This window comes from Bos taurus, chromosome 15, assembly GCF_002263795.3.
Source record: "Bos taurus isolate L1 Dominette 01449 registration number 42190680 breed Hereford chromosome 15, ARS-UCD2.0, whole genome shotgun sequence".
NCBI lineage: Eukaryota > Metazoa > Chordata > Mammalia > Artiodactyla > Bovidae > Bos > Bos taurus.
In genome coordinates, this window is record NC_037342.1 from 28,941,230 (window position 1) to 28,953,801 (window position 12,572).

At 39.7% G+C, this 12,572-nt stretch overlaps 1 protein-coding gene across 1 annotated transcript; it reads right to left on the minus strand.

The window, feature by feature from the left end:
* Window positions 1–1,669: 1,669 nt before the first annotated feature.
* On the minus strand, window positions 1,670–12,216 carry MPZL2 (myelin protein zero like 2). Its single transcript, NM_001015673.2, is given in 6 exon segments — window positions 1,670–2,869; window positions 4,472–4,546; window positions 7,415–7,562; window positions 9,993–10,203; window positions 10,662–10,828; window positions 11,918–12,216. Coding segments are annotated over 5 exon segments (648 nt in total). The 5' UTR covers window positions 11,976–12,216; the 3' UTR covers window positions 1,670–2,869; window positions 4,472–4,482.
* Window positions 12,217–12,572: the final 356 nt, after the last annotated feature.

Below are 12,572 nucleotides of genomic sequence, written 5' to 3' on the forward strand. Positions count from 1 at the left end.
AAGAGTTCACAGGAACCCTGGAGAGTGAGTATACAGGGTCATTCAGTGAATAGATAAATTTGTATTAGGCCTTCGTGGGCAGTTTGTACAAAACTGATTTGTATTTTGTGTGTATGTGTAGCTAATACAGCATCCATCTCAGTACGTACCTAAGTTTAAATTAGGTGTCTGTTAAATTACTGGAGACTCCGGGTTCGATCCCTGGGTCTGGAAGTTCCCCTGGAGAAGTAAATGGCAACCCACACCAGTAATCTTGCCTGGGAAATCCCATGGACGGAGGAGCCTGGTAGGCTACAGTCCATGGGGTCGCAAAGAGTCGGACACCACTGAGCAACTTCACTTTCTTTCATTTAAATTACTGCTGACAGTGGCAATGATGAAATCATTACAAAAAGGAGCTGAGGCTTATGCTTCTTTTGGTTGGAAAAGTGAGAAAGTGTTTTCACAGTGCTTGAAGTGCAATGAAGAGGCGGTGTCAGATTCTTCTGAAAAAGAAATGGGATGGTACCTTCCTTTAATTATTAGTCAGTCTATTCTCCTGGAATCTACGCATGTTTAATGAAAGCAAGGGAATGAAAATATGCTTCAGCTTTTGGAATAGTTAATAACTTCACATTTTTCAACTTGCATTTCTTTACCAGACTTGAAAGCTGGTAGTTTTCTCTATTAAGAAGGTAATGTAAGAGTATCAGATGGAATAGATGATACTGTTCCTTCAAAAGAGTCCCCAAACTAAGTAGTTTGTTGTGCTCAATCCTGTTATTCAAAGCAATGTGAAAATTCTGTGGAAATTCATATAGGTTTATTTACCCAGTAGAAACTAATTCTATTATTGACTTCCAGGCTGCTCCTTAGAAAAATTTTCAATAGAGGTAAAATACATTCCCATCAGTTTTCTGTTACCTGCTATGTAAAAATTTTAGATTTTTGTATAAGCAAATTATTTAATTGTAATGCTTTATTACTGACGGTTATTTACATAGTGTTTAAGGCACAATAAAAAATAAATTACAATACAAAAGTTCTCTTTAAGTAGAAGACACTGAACAGTGGGGCTGTATTAACCCTTGAGCATTTAATCAAGACACGGAAACTACAGGTTTTGCTGGAAACAGCTTCCATGAGTTTTTAACTATCTCTTTACTCTTTATCGGAGAAGGCGATGGCACCCCACTCCAGTACTCTTGCCTGGAAAATCCCATGGACAGAGGAGCCTGGTAGGCTACAGTCCATGGGGTCGCTAAGAGTCGGACAGGACTGAGCGACTTCACTTTCACTTTTCACTTTCATGCATTGGAGAAGGAAATGGCAACCCACTCCAGTGTTCTTGCCTGGAGAATCCCAGGGACCAGGAGCCTGGTGGGCTGCCGTCTATGGGGTCGCACAGAGTCGGACACGACTGAAGCGACTTAGCAGCAGCAGCAGTTACTCTTTATCCAGGCCATCTGTTTGAAGAAATATCCACTTACTATATTTTCAAAGGTTGAATGTAGAAGAAAAAAAGAAAATGTGAATGAAAGGTAATAATGGACTTTAAATCTGATTTTTAGTTTCAAAACTGGGTACTGAAACTACTTTTTTAGACAGCATAAAAAGCAAAATGAGACAGGCATGAGAAGCATTTCAAGTTCATAAGTAAATTATACCAGGGTGGGTTTTTTTTTTTTTTAGTATTGGGGGAAAAAAATCAAAGTTCATCATCTTTAAATACAAATAAACTGCTTTGAAATTCCAGTTTGTTAAAAGAAATAATATCCTCAGCCTAGTTGGTGAAAACAAAGTATCAAGCTGTATTAAAACAAAAAATAAATAAAAGAAAGAAAAAATGTAATCTCTTCCAGTTCTCAGAGCTTTGTATAACACTAGAGAAAATTATCACAACTTAGGGTTGATTTTTTTTCATTAGCCCTCAATTTTTAAATTGTAATATACTACTTCAGAATCCTTCCATTTAACTGCTTAAAGATTCCAGTCTACAAATGAGCATAGATTTTGCTCTGTTGTTGTAAATAATTGAATTGGAAGTGGGGAATACAGTAATCTAAACAGTCATTCACTGCTCGTGAAAAATCAGAGCACAGAAAAAAGGTGACAAGCATTTCACCTTAGCAGATCACTTAGCAGAGCACAGAAAAAAAGTAACAAGCATTTCATCCTGAGGTGGCATTTGTCAATCTATTAGCATTTATATCACCTTCCCTATTTACTCTGTGGTTTTGGCTTGTGCTACTGTAAACCTTGGGTCAACTGGCCAAAAACAAACAAAAACAAAACCCTGCCATCTAGGGTATTGAAAGAAATTCAATAAAATAAGATGTGTCTCATACTTAAGGAGAGCCATAAAAATCAAACTGTTCTTTAGCAGTTTGAATTTAGGATTTTCTGTTAATTAATCAAAACTCTTGAAAGAATTAGCTCACCTTTTAATCAAGCATGTGAGAAGGAAAGAATAAACATGTTAACTTTAGTAGCTAAAACGCTGCTCTAAAGAAATTAATATATCAAAGTAAACATAACAGACAGTTTGGTTTTTATCTCATTTGAGGCCAGTATATGTGAATATAAATCATAATCCACAAGGAGTGTTTAAGGGCAAAAATATAGCTTCTTAGTATATAAAACCTAGTGAGCATTTGAAAAATATTTGCACTCTGAAATTAAATAAAACCTTAGTAACAGAGCTGTTTGTGAGTCTGGTGGTATTTGCTCAAGAAGGGCCCTATGCTGGCTCCAGAGGAACGTTGCTGGTCTAGGTGGTTATATACTGCAGCACTGGTTGGAAGGTAGGTCACAACCGAAAAAGCCAAAGAAAAGCTTCCATTAACTCCAGCTTATCTTAGGGTTCTTGTTCTGGGAAATCTTCAGCTTCCTGAAATACAAAGCAGAAGTTTAAATGGATAATGCATTTGGCAAGAGTGCAATAGGAATACCTGACGTGAATATATATATATTCAGATCAGATCAGTCGCTCAGTCTGTCCGACTCTTTGCGACCCCACGAATCGAAGCACGCCAGGCCTCTCTGTCCATCACCAACTCCCAGAGTTCACTGAGACTCACGTCCACCGAGTTATATTACTAGATCTATTTCCCATTGTGAAGAAAAATATTCTTAAGTATATTTGCCCTCTCCTAATTTAACTTTTAAAAAAATTTCCTGATCTTTATTACATAGTTCTCAGGGTCAGTGTCCTTAATTCATAATCCCTGCCTCGCATAGACCCTTGGATGATCCATAGCTGCTTACTCACATATATACATTCTCTCTCTGTCTCCCCCCAACCCCTTTATAATAAAGAAAATCAAATATACAGAAAAACAAAGAAGTCAGTGTGTGGAATACACTCTCACTTAATTGTATAGCTATAAATTGTACCTGCTAAATAACATATGGGGGGGCCTAGAGTTTTTAAAACAAATTTCTGACATTTTACCCCCAAGTACTCCAATATGCATTTTTAAAATATGTATGTCTGCCTGTGTAAGCACAATATCTTTATTATACCTAATAAAAATTAATGATAATGCTCTAATATTATCCATATTGACATTTTTCATATTAAGACTTTCCCAATTGTACCCCCAACTCTTTTTACAACTAGTTCATTCAAACTAGTATCCATCCAGTCAAAAGTCATACACTGCACTTGATTGTATCACTCCCTTAAATTTCTTTTAATCTTAAACATCCTCTGTCTTTATTTTCCATGCCCCTGACTTAGAAAATCTGCTTGATTTTAAAAATAGCCCTTGGTAAAAATTTCTGTGATACCAAATTTTTTTCCTAGGTTTACAATAGAATCATTTTTCTCCATACTGTTTTTATAAATTCTTGTGAACTTTCCCTGGAGCTTTAGGCTGTAAAATTGTGGCTCTTTTTGCAAATGATAATAGTGGGCTGACTTCAGGGAATAGAAATTATAATCGTATTAAAATAAATCAACCTACCTTTTAAGCCTAATAAACCTAAAAACTGGAAAAACAAAATTACACACACTAAAATTAGGTTCATAGTCCCAAAAACTAAATGAGAGGAGTTGAAATCAGTTCCAAAGAATACAAAAGTTCTCTTGTCAAAATGTCAAGCATATCTATTGAGTCACTCTCTGAACTGCCATGATTAGTTTACAAGAAAAGAAAAGAGCAAATATTAATTCTTTCATTTAAAAAAATTTACTTACATATTGCAAGTTAATTTATTATTCTTGGAAGTGGTAAATATAACCCCAAAGTTTCAAATAATCATAGAATTCTCAGCTTTAATGATAGCGGGTTCTAACTTTCTAGTCCTTTGCACAAAACACACTCAAAGGAGAAGCCATCCATAACACAAGAAAAGACGTATCTCTCTGCCCAGCTCCTCTCATTTCATACAGGAAACACCGAACAATCATATCATCTAGGAGATCTACAGTAGAGATGAGACGTGCAAGTAAGCTAAGGAAAGAAATCAACCCAATTGTGAAACTTACCATGTAGACTGTTAGTCTGTGTATTCTAAAGAAACAGAAGCCTTTTTTTCCTGGTTGAGCTTTTCTTCTTCTTTTCTGTAACATAGAAGCAGAAACCAATGTCAATAGAACAAGACAAGGAACAAGGGAGGCAAATCTGTATACAAAGTTTCAGGTTAGATATATTCCCCCAAATTTGTGTAAGAACTATATGTACCTGGGAGTAGATCGCACTTACAGAGCACTAAACCACTAGTACTGTCTAACTAATAATACCCATGCCTCCACATGACCCTGGGTATGTGGATTTAGACGCTTTTCAGAATATTGCTAGAGGGAAGTTATCACTTGGGAACGCCAGGTATTTAAAACAGATACTTTAGCATTAGTATTGTACTTCTAATTCTACTTCTTATTCAAAAAAGAAAAAAGCATAAAATTAAAACCAAAACAAAGGCAAAAAAAGACTGATCTAGAAATGTTTATCAATTGTATTCTATTCAAATCAGCTCAGAGTTGGATTCATTAAGCTCCTTAAAAATCAGTTCTGTTTACTATAGTAAATATTTCTTGAGGGAAAGAAACAAATGATGCTGGGACAGCTGAAAAAAATTACAACTGTGAGAGAATGAATTTGGACTCCTTCTTCACACCATATATAAGAATTAATTGAAAATGAATCAAAAAATAATAATAAAAGAATCAAAGGCCTAAATGTAAGAACTGAACTGTAAAACTCTTAGAAGAAAACAGGCATAAATCTTTTTGACCTTGGATTAAACCATGGTTTCTTAGTATGACACCAACACAAGCAACAAAAGAAAAAAGATAAACTGGAATTCTTCACAATTTAAAACTTTTGTGCTGCAAAGGACATCAGTCACAATAATGGAAAGGCAACCCACAGAGTGAGAGAAAATAATTGCAAATCCTTTATCTAATAAGGTGCTTTTGTATACTCCAAAATATATAAGGACCTTAAAAAAAAAAAAGACAAATACCCTAACTTGGAAATGGTTTCACATATTCAAAAATTCAAATATTTAACATATTTGAGTAATATCTTTCCAAATTAGATATTAAAATGGCCAATAAACACATGGAAAGATGCCCAGCATCATTAGTCGTTAGAAAAATACAAATCAAAACCTTAATGAGATACCACTTCACACACACTTAGATGGCTGTAATCAAAAGGACAGACAATACAAGTGGTGTTGAGGATGCAGACAAACTGGACCCCTCATACGTTGCTGGCGGGAATATGAAAAGGTGCAGCTGTTTTGGAAAACAGTCCAGCAATTCCTTAAGAAGGTAATGTAGAGTTACTATACATCCCAGTAATTCCACTCCTATTTATATACTCCAGAAAATTGGAAAACATATGCCTACACAGAAACTTGTAGATGAATATTCATAGTAGCATTAATCCTAATAGTCAAAAAGTGGGGAAATTTTAAATGTCCGTCAATTGAATCAAATAACAAAATGTGGGGACTAACCTAGTGGCTCAGTGGTTAAGAATTTTCCTTCCAATGAAGGGGACGTGGGTTCTGGTTGGGGAACTAAGATGCCCCATGCCCTGGGGCAACTAAGCCTATGTGCCCTCCAACTAGAGAAGCCTTTCATGCTGTGAGGAAAGTTCCTATGTGCCACAACTAATACCTGACGCAGCCAAGTAAATTAAAAAATAAATACTTTTTTAAAATGTGGTATATGTATATGATGGAATATAATGCAGCCACAAAAAGGAATGACATACTATAACATGGTTTAACCTTGAAAGCATTATACTAAGTCAATGAAGCCAGACATAAAAGGTCACATATTTTTTTAAATAATAAAAATTTTTTCAAATTAAAAAAATATAATTTTTTTAAAAAGGTCACATGTTATATGATTCTCTTTACATGAAATGTCCAGAACAGGCAAATCCATACAGACAGAAAGCAGATTGATTAGTAGCTGTCAGGGGCAGGGTGGGAGAGGAAGATAGGGAGTGATAGCTAAAAGGTATGGAATTTCTTTTGGAGGTGATGAAAATGTTCTGGAATTAGCGGTAATGGTTACACAACTTTGTGAACATTAAATAATGAATTTTATTATATGTAAATTTTATCTAAAAAAAAAAAAATATATATATATATATATAGTGTACCTTACATCAGCATGGCTGATTTTCCTAGGCACTGATTCAGAGGCCCTGCTGACAGCCCAGTGGTTCTTAGAAATGTATGCTTTACATTAAAAGGAAGGAATATCCTAGAAAAGCTTTACATAAGCAAATTTTTGTATATCAAATCCTACATAGTAAAGAAAGACTATGATGAAATCATCCCTAACATTAAGAAACTAAACACCCCAGAGGAAACAAACTTACAGCTACCAAGGGTGAAAGGGTGGGGGAGGGGTAAATTAGGAGTTTGGAACTAACATATACACACTATAATACATAAAATAGTGAACCAACAAGGACCTACTGTATAGCAAAGGGAAATATACTCGATATTTTGTAATAACCTATAAGGGAATTGAGCCTGAAAAAGAATATATATATATATGTGTGTGTGTGTATGTAAATAATTGAATCACTTTATTGTACACCTGACTCGATGGACGTGAGTCTCAGTGAACTCCAGGAGTTGGTGATGGACAGGAAGGCCTGGTGTGCTGCGATTCATGGGGTCGCAAAGAGTCGGACAGGACTGAGCAACTGAACTGATCTGATCTGATTGTAAACCTGAAACTAATACAGCAGTGTAAATCAACTGTATTTTGATACAGAAAAAGCTAAAGTTACTAATTCACACCCTTATTTATCCATCCTGTGAATTTGAATTCTATATGAGATTTACCCAAAAGAAAGGACATGTGTTCAAGAATGATTTAGCCCCGCTATAAAATACCAAGAGTTGCCATAAAACAATGTTCGAAGAAGACTTCTCCAGAACTGCCCAGCCTTACGATTTTATCTCCACCACTCTATGCGCTCTTTCAGCCCGTCGCTTTTTCCGGAAATGCTGGAAGAGGACCACCACAATTACTATTATGACCATCAGTGCACAGGCGGAGCCAATGGCCAGAGCCAGGAAGTGGATCTCAGAGAAGCGTACTGTAAGGAGAAAAGATCAAGTTGGGATTCTGAAAAGAGGAGGACTGTGATGAAATCTAAAGATATAATAGGGGTGTGTTTTCATCCTTAAATGAAATATTCCTTTCTACTATACTAACTGTGTAAACTCTGGTAGCAATAGGAAAGCCATACACACTACGGGATTTTCCAGGCAAGAGTACTGGAGTGGGGTGCCATTGCCTTCTCCCACAGACTACTTTAGTGGTTCTCAAACTATGGTCCTAGGAGAAGCAGCTACAGAATGACTTGAGAAGCAGCTACAGAATGACTTGAGAACTTCAAAAGGCAAGTTCCATCAGGCCCCACCCCAGATCTACCCAATTACAGGTGGGGCCCAGCAACGTGTTCTAACTTGTCCTCCAGGTGATTCTGTTGCATGCAAAAAATTTGGGAATCACTGGGGCAGGTAACCTAGCTAATGGGGTAAGGTTATTGCTGACCTAATCAAATCCAGTGTTTATTTCTCCCTGAATCCTTCTTACCTCTGTCATTCAGTCAGTCATTTATTCAGGTTTTTAAGAGTTTATTATGTCCTAGCACTTTGGTGGAAATACAAAGCCAGAAAAGACATTACCTTCAAGGAACTGATGCCCACAGGAAAGAAAGGCAAGTAACTGTACTCTAGTGGATCAATGAGGTAAGAAAGAACCCAGAGGGAAGGGTCCCTAAACAAGGTTAGAGACTGTGAAGTCTGGGTCTCTTGATTTTGAGCTTGATTTCTGATTTAAATTTCAAAAAACCTAGAGCTAGAAAGGACATTAGCGAATATCTAGCCCAGGGGTTCCCCAGCCTCAAGTCTGTAAAGGAAGAGGGCAGGGAAGGTGGGGTGAAGGAGAACAAACCCACGAAATCCATGTCAGATTGTGTGCCTTGTTTAAGGTAAACAGGGGTTAGGGGTTAGGCTTTCATTAGGTCCTCAGAGGAGTCATCCCAGTATGTTTAAGACCTGTGGGTTCTTATCTACCTGTTCATTTTGCAAAGAAGAAACTGAGATCCAAAGACATTACATTACTTCTTTCAAAACTCAAATGACTTCTCCAAAGTCACACAGCTCTCTGTTGATAGGGCCTTGAAGGATGATGCTAGGACTAAAAGGATTTCATACCATTTTATAGGCTTTTATGTTTTGGATAGTAACGTATTGGTTAAGAGAATACACCAATGACAGCTAGGTTAAAATACCAATTCCTATGTGACTTGGGTAGTTAACTTCTTTGAGCCTCAGTTTCTTCAATGTATAAAGTAGAGATAACAATACTCATTTCTTGAGTTCTTATAAAAAAATAAAATTGCTTATGTAAATTGTTCCACACTGTGCCTGCACATAATACTTTCAATATATGTTAGCTATTATAATTTTCAGTACAATTTAGACTTTGGGGATTTTTACTTTTATTATGTCATTTTATCCTCATCATAATCTTAGCTCTATTATTCTCACTTTACAGAAGAAAAAAATTTATTTACAGCTGATAAACTGTAGCAGTGACTCAGACCCAAATTTACAACTGTTAAGTTTTGTGGTCTTTACTTTTTGTTATCTGGCAGTTTTCTAGGTTGTCCTTTCTAGGCCTGCAGGCAATACAGTGCATTAGATGGAGCACAGTTTTGGAGATAGAGATGCTTGGGTCTGAGTTCTGAGTGACTCCATTTATCTGCTCCATGACTTTGGACAAGTGACTTAACCTGTATGAGCATTGGTTTCCTCATTAGTAAGATGGGGGGAGGGGAGCACTAAGAGCACAGTGGATTGATGTGTGTAAAGATTAGACCGAGGATGCTGTGGCTGGACGGCATCGCCAACTCAACGGACATGAGCTTGAGCAAACCCCGGGAGATGGTGAAGGACAGGGAAGCCTGGCACGCTGCAATACATGGGGTCACTGCAGTCCATGGGGTCGCAAAGAGTTGGACATGACTTAGCACTGAACAACAACAAAGATTAGATGCGTTACATAAATCTCCTTGCATGCGGGAAGGGCTCGATAAACAATAGCTACCATTATTGGTAGCTACTTCCAACAGTGAGTGTGAGAATTAAATGAGATGGTACATGTCAAGCACTTTGGACAGTGAGTAGGTACTCAATAGTATCTTGTGACTAAGTGAGTGGATGAATGGACTTATTGTTAGCCTTTTATCAGAGCATTGCTTCCTCTCCCTTTCACGATCTCAATGCCATTTTTGTAACCGATTCCCTAGGTCCCTTTGCCTTATTTTCTGTTTCTTTCCACAGCCAAACAAAGCCCTTCTCTTTTTACCCCAGGACTCTTCACTCTTCCTCTGCCATCTCCAGATCCAAAGAGTTGGTCCTCCTCTCTTACTCTTTCAACCATCACAAAACTTTGCCCCTCTATTTTCTACAAGCTCTCATACTTTCCAAAAACAACTTGTCTCTGCATCACCTACCGGTCTGCACGACGCTGAGCTGGATCTCCCCAATCAGCCCATCAACGTCAGGCGGGTTCTTCACCTGACAGGTGTATGTCCCGTTGTCATCAAACTGCAGCTTCCAGAGGAGGATGGAGACGTCATACCGCTCGGGGTTCCCATCCCAGGCCACTCGGTCCTTGAAGCGCCCACTCATGGGCTTGAAGGGATCCACATGGTAGTAGAAAACCTAGAGAGGAGCCACGACCAGAGGTGTTACTCGGCGCCTGGGCAGGGAGACGGACAGCAGGAGCAGACAAGAGACACCGGGGCGTCCCCGGCAGCCCAGGGGTTGAGACTTCACCTTCCAGTGCACGGGGTGTGGGTTTGATCCCTTGTTCCCATGTGCCTCGTGGCCAAAATACCAAAACAATAAGGCAGAAACAGTATTGGAGCACATCCAATAAAGACTTTTTAAATGGTCCACATCAAAAAAAATCTTCAAAAGAGAAGCACCAGCAAGCCTGACTGTCCGGTCTGCAGCTCTCCTGCAACAACCTCTTGCTTTCCCCTCCACCAGCCTCTCAGTTCTGTCTCTGTGCCAAGAATCGTTCCCCAGCTGTACCCTGTGCTTATGGCCAAGAAAAATACAAAAGGGCCAGGAGAAATGGACTGGCTTATTTTTCTAATCAAGGGCCCCAAACTTACAAACTGCTCAGGGCCCCCATCTCGAGGACGGAAATTCCAGGTCACCGTGAGAGCATCACCCACTGGGGCAAAGCTGGAGAAAGTGCATTTTAACCGAACATCTGTCCCATTGACAGCCTCCAGCACGCGGGGAGTGTAAATTTCCACAGCTGCTGTTGGCCAAAGAGCTGCAATGGAAAAAAGGCAATGAAGGGTTAACAGGAGATGTGTCTTAAGAGAATTTCTGCTGACACTACCAAAATAAAGGTCTGAGTAGGGTGTTCTTGCCTGGAGAATCCCAGGGACGGCGGGGCCTGGTGGGCTGCTGTCTATGGGGTCACACAGAGTCGGACACAACTGAAGCGACTTAGCAGCAGCAGCAGCAGGGCATCCAACAGATGTGAGATGCCCCAGCTCTCACTCAAACTCAGCTTCACCCACCACGTATTCCTACCTACATGTAACCTTGACCCTCCCATTCCTTTAACAACTAAAAATAGCACACAGTAAACTTTACTTAGCAGTCACACTTTGTCTAAAACACGATACCCTAGCCTCATGGTACACACTTCAAAACTGCTCTAACAAACTATAAACATTGGCAAATAAGATTGAAGGCAGAAACAAAAAAAATTAAAACTAATCAGAACATGAATTAGACCTCTGTTCAGATTAACCATAATACGTTATATGTTTAATGGTCCCCTAGCAGTAAGTTTTCCAGAAAGGGTCCTTGTTAAGTGAATTTCCTACTATTCCTAGTCTTCTGGAAAAAAACGGAATTAATCAGCCCCAGACAGTTTAGCTTGCTTGTACGGCTGGAACCTTTATACCATGTAGCGTTTTTTTAGCATGATGTTTACATTTAGTATGTGCATGTTGGGGCAGTTAGCAAGCCACAGTGGGTCTCTCTCCTTAACCATCTCCGCTTTCCCAGTGCTGTCCAGAGTCTGACAAGACCCACACACAGAAATCCAAGAGCCGGGTTCTGCCTGTAGTGGGAGGTGGAGAGCAGCCACCAAAAAATGGAGTGTAATCTGAGATTAGAAAACCCTCTCTGTGCCCCAATCACTGGCAACCAGAACGCACCTAAACCTGTTTTTCCAAATGCAGTTCCCCCAAAACAACCCCCACTTCAGTTTCATTAAAGTCAACACTAAAGCAAAATATAACTGTGGCTCAGGCTCCAGTAAAAGACTCGCAACTTCTGGGACAATGAGCTAACTTTATAGGATAGGCAGTGGAGGAAATGCTCAGAGAAGCTCGTGAGCTCTTACCTGTGAGCTGTAAGCCAAGGAGAAAAAGCACAGCACGCGTAGGGCTCTTGCCATACATGAGGGAAACCCAGCCCTGGCCCCAGAGACCAGACCGGGCAGACCAAGAGCGCCAGCACCCTGCCAAGGCCACTCCTGGCGGAGAGAGCGCCTCGGCGTTTTTCCGGAGAAAGGAGTCTGTCGCCTCACCTGTGGGAACCTGAGCACCCGTGCCTGTGAGTCATTCCTGCTCTGCCGGTGCACTTTGCTGGAATGAAAGGTGGGGCTTCAGCTCCCAACACCCTCCTCCCCTCCTTCCTTGCCTCCCTTCCACCCTCCGCGCTACAGGCACGTCTACACAAAGTCCCAGACGCTGCAGATCTGTCTTTTCAGCTCATCTGGACCCTGGCCTCTGGATGGCCTCAGAAACAGCCAGAGGAGGTGGTGCCTGTCTGAAAGGTCCCAGACTGCTGGGTCTGGCCCACACGCACACATTTTATTTTTTTTTAAATGTGTGCATGTGGGCCAGGTTTTAAGCTTGCCTAAGAAGTGAATGTTGAACTTACCTGCAGTGATTTCACTTATCAAAGCACCGCCCTCAGGCCACAGTAGCCTGAACTGGATTACCACCTCCAAAATAATCAGAATTCCTTAGGACCCTCTGTATTCAAAAAGTCCT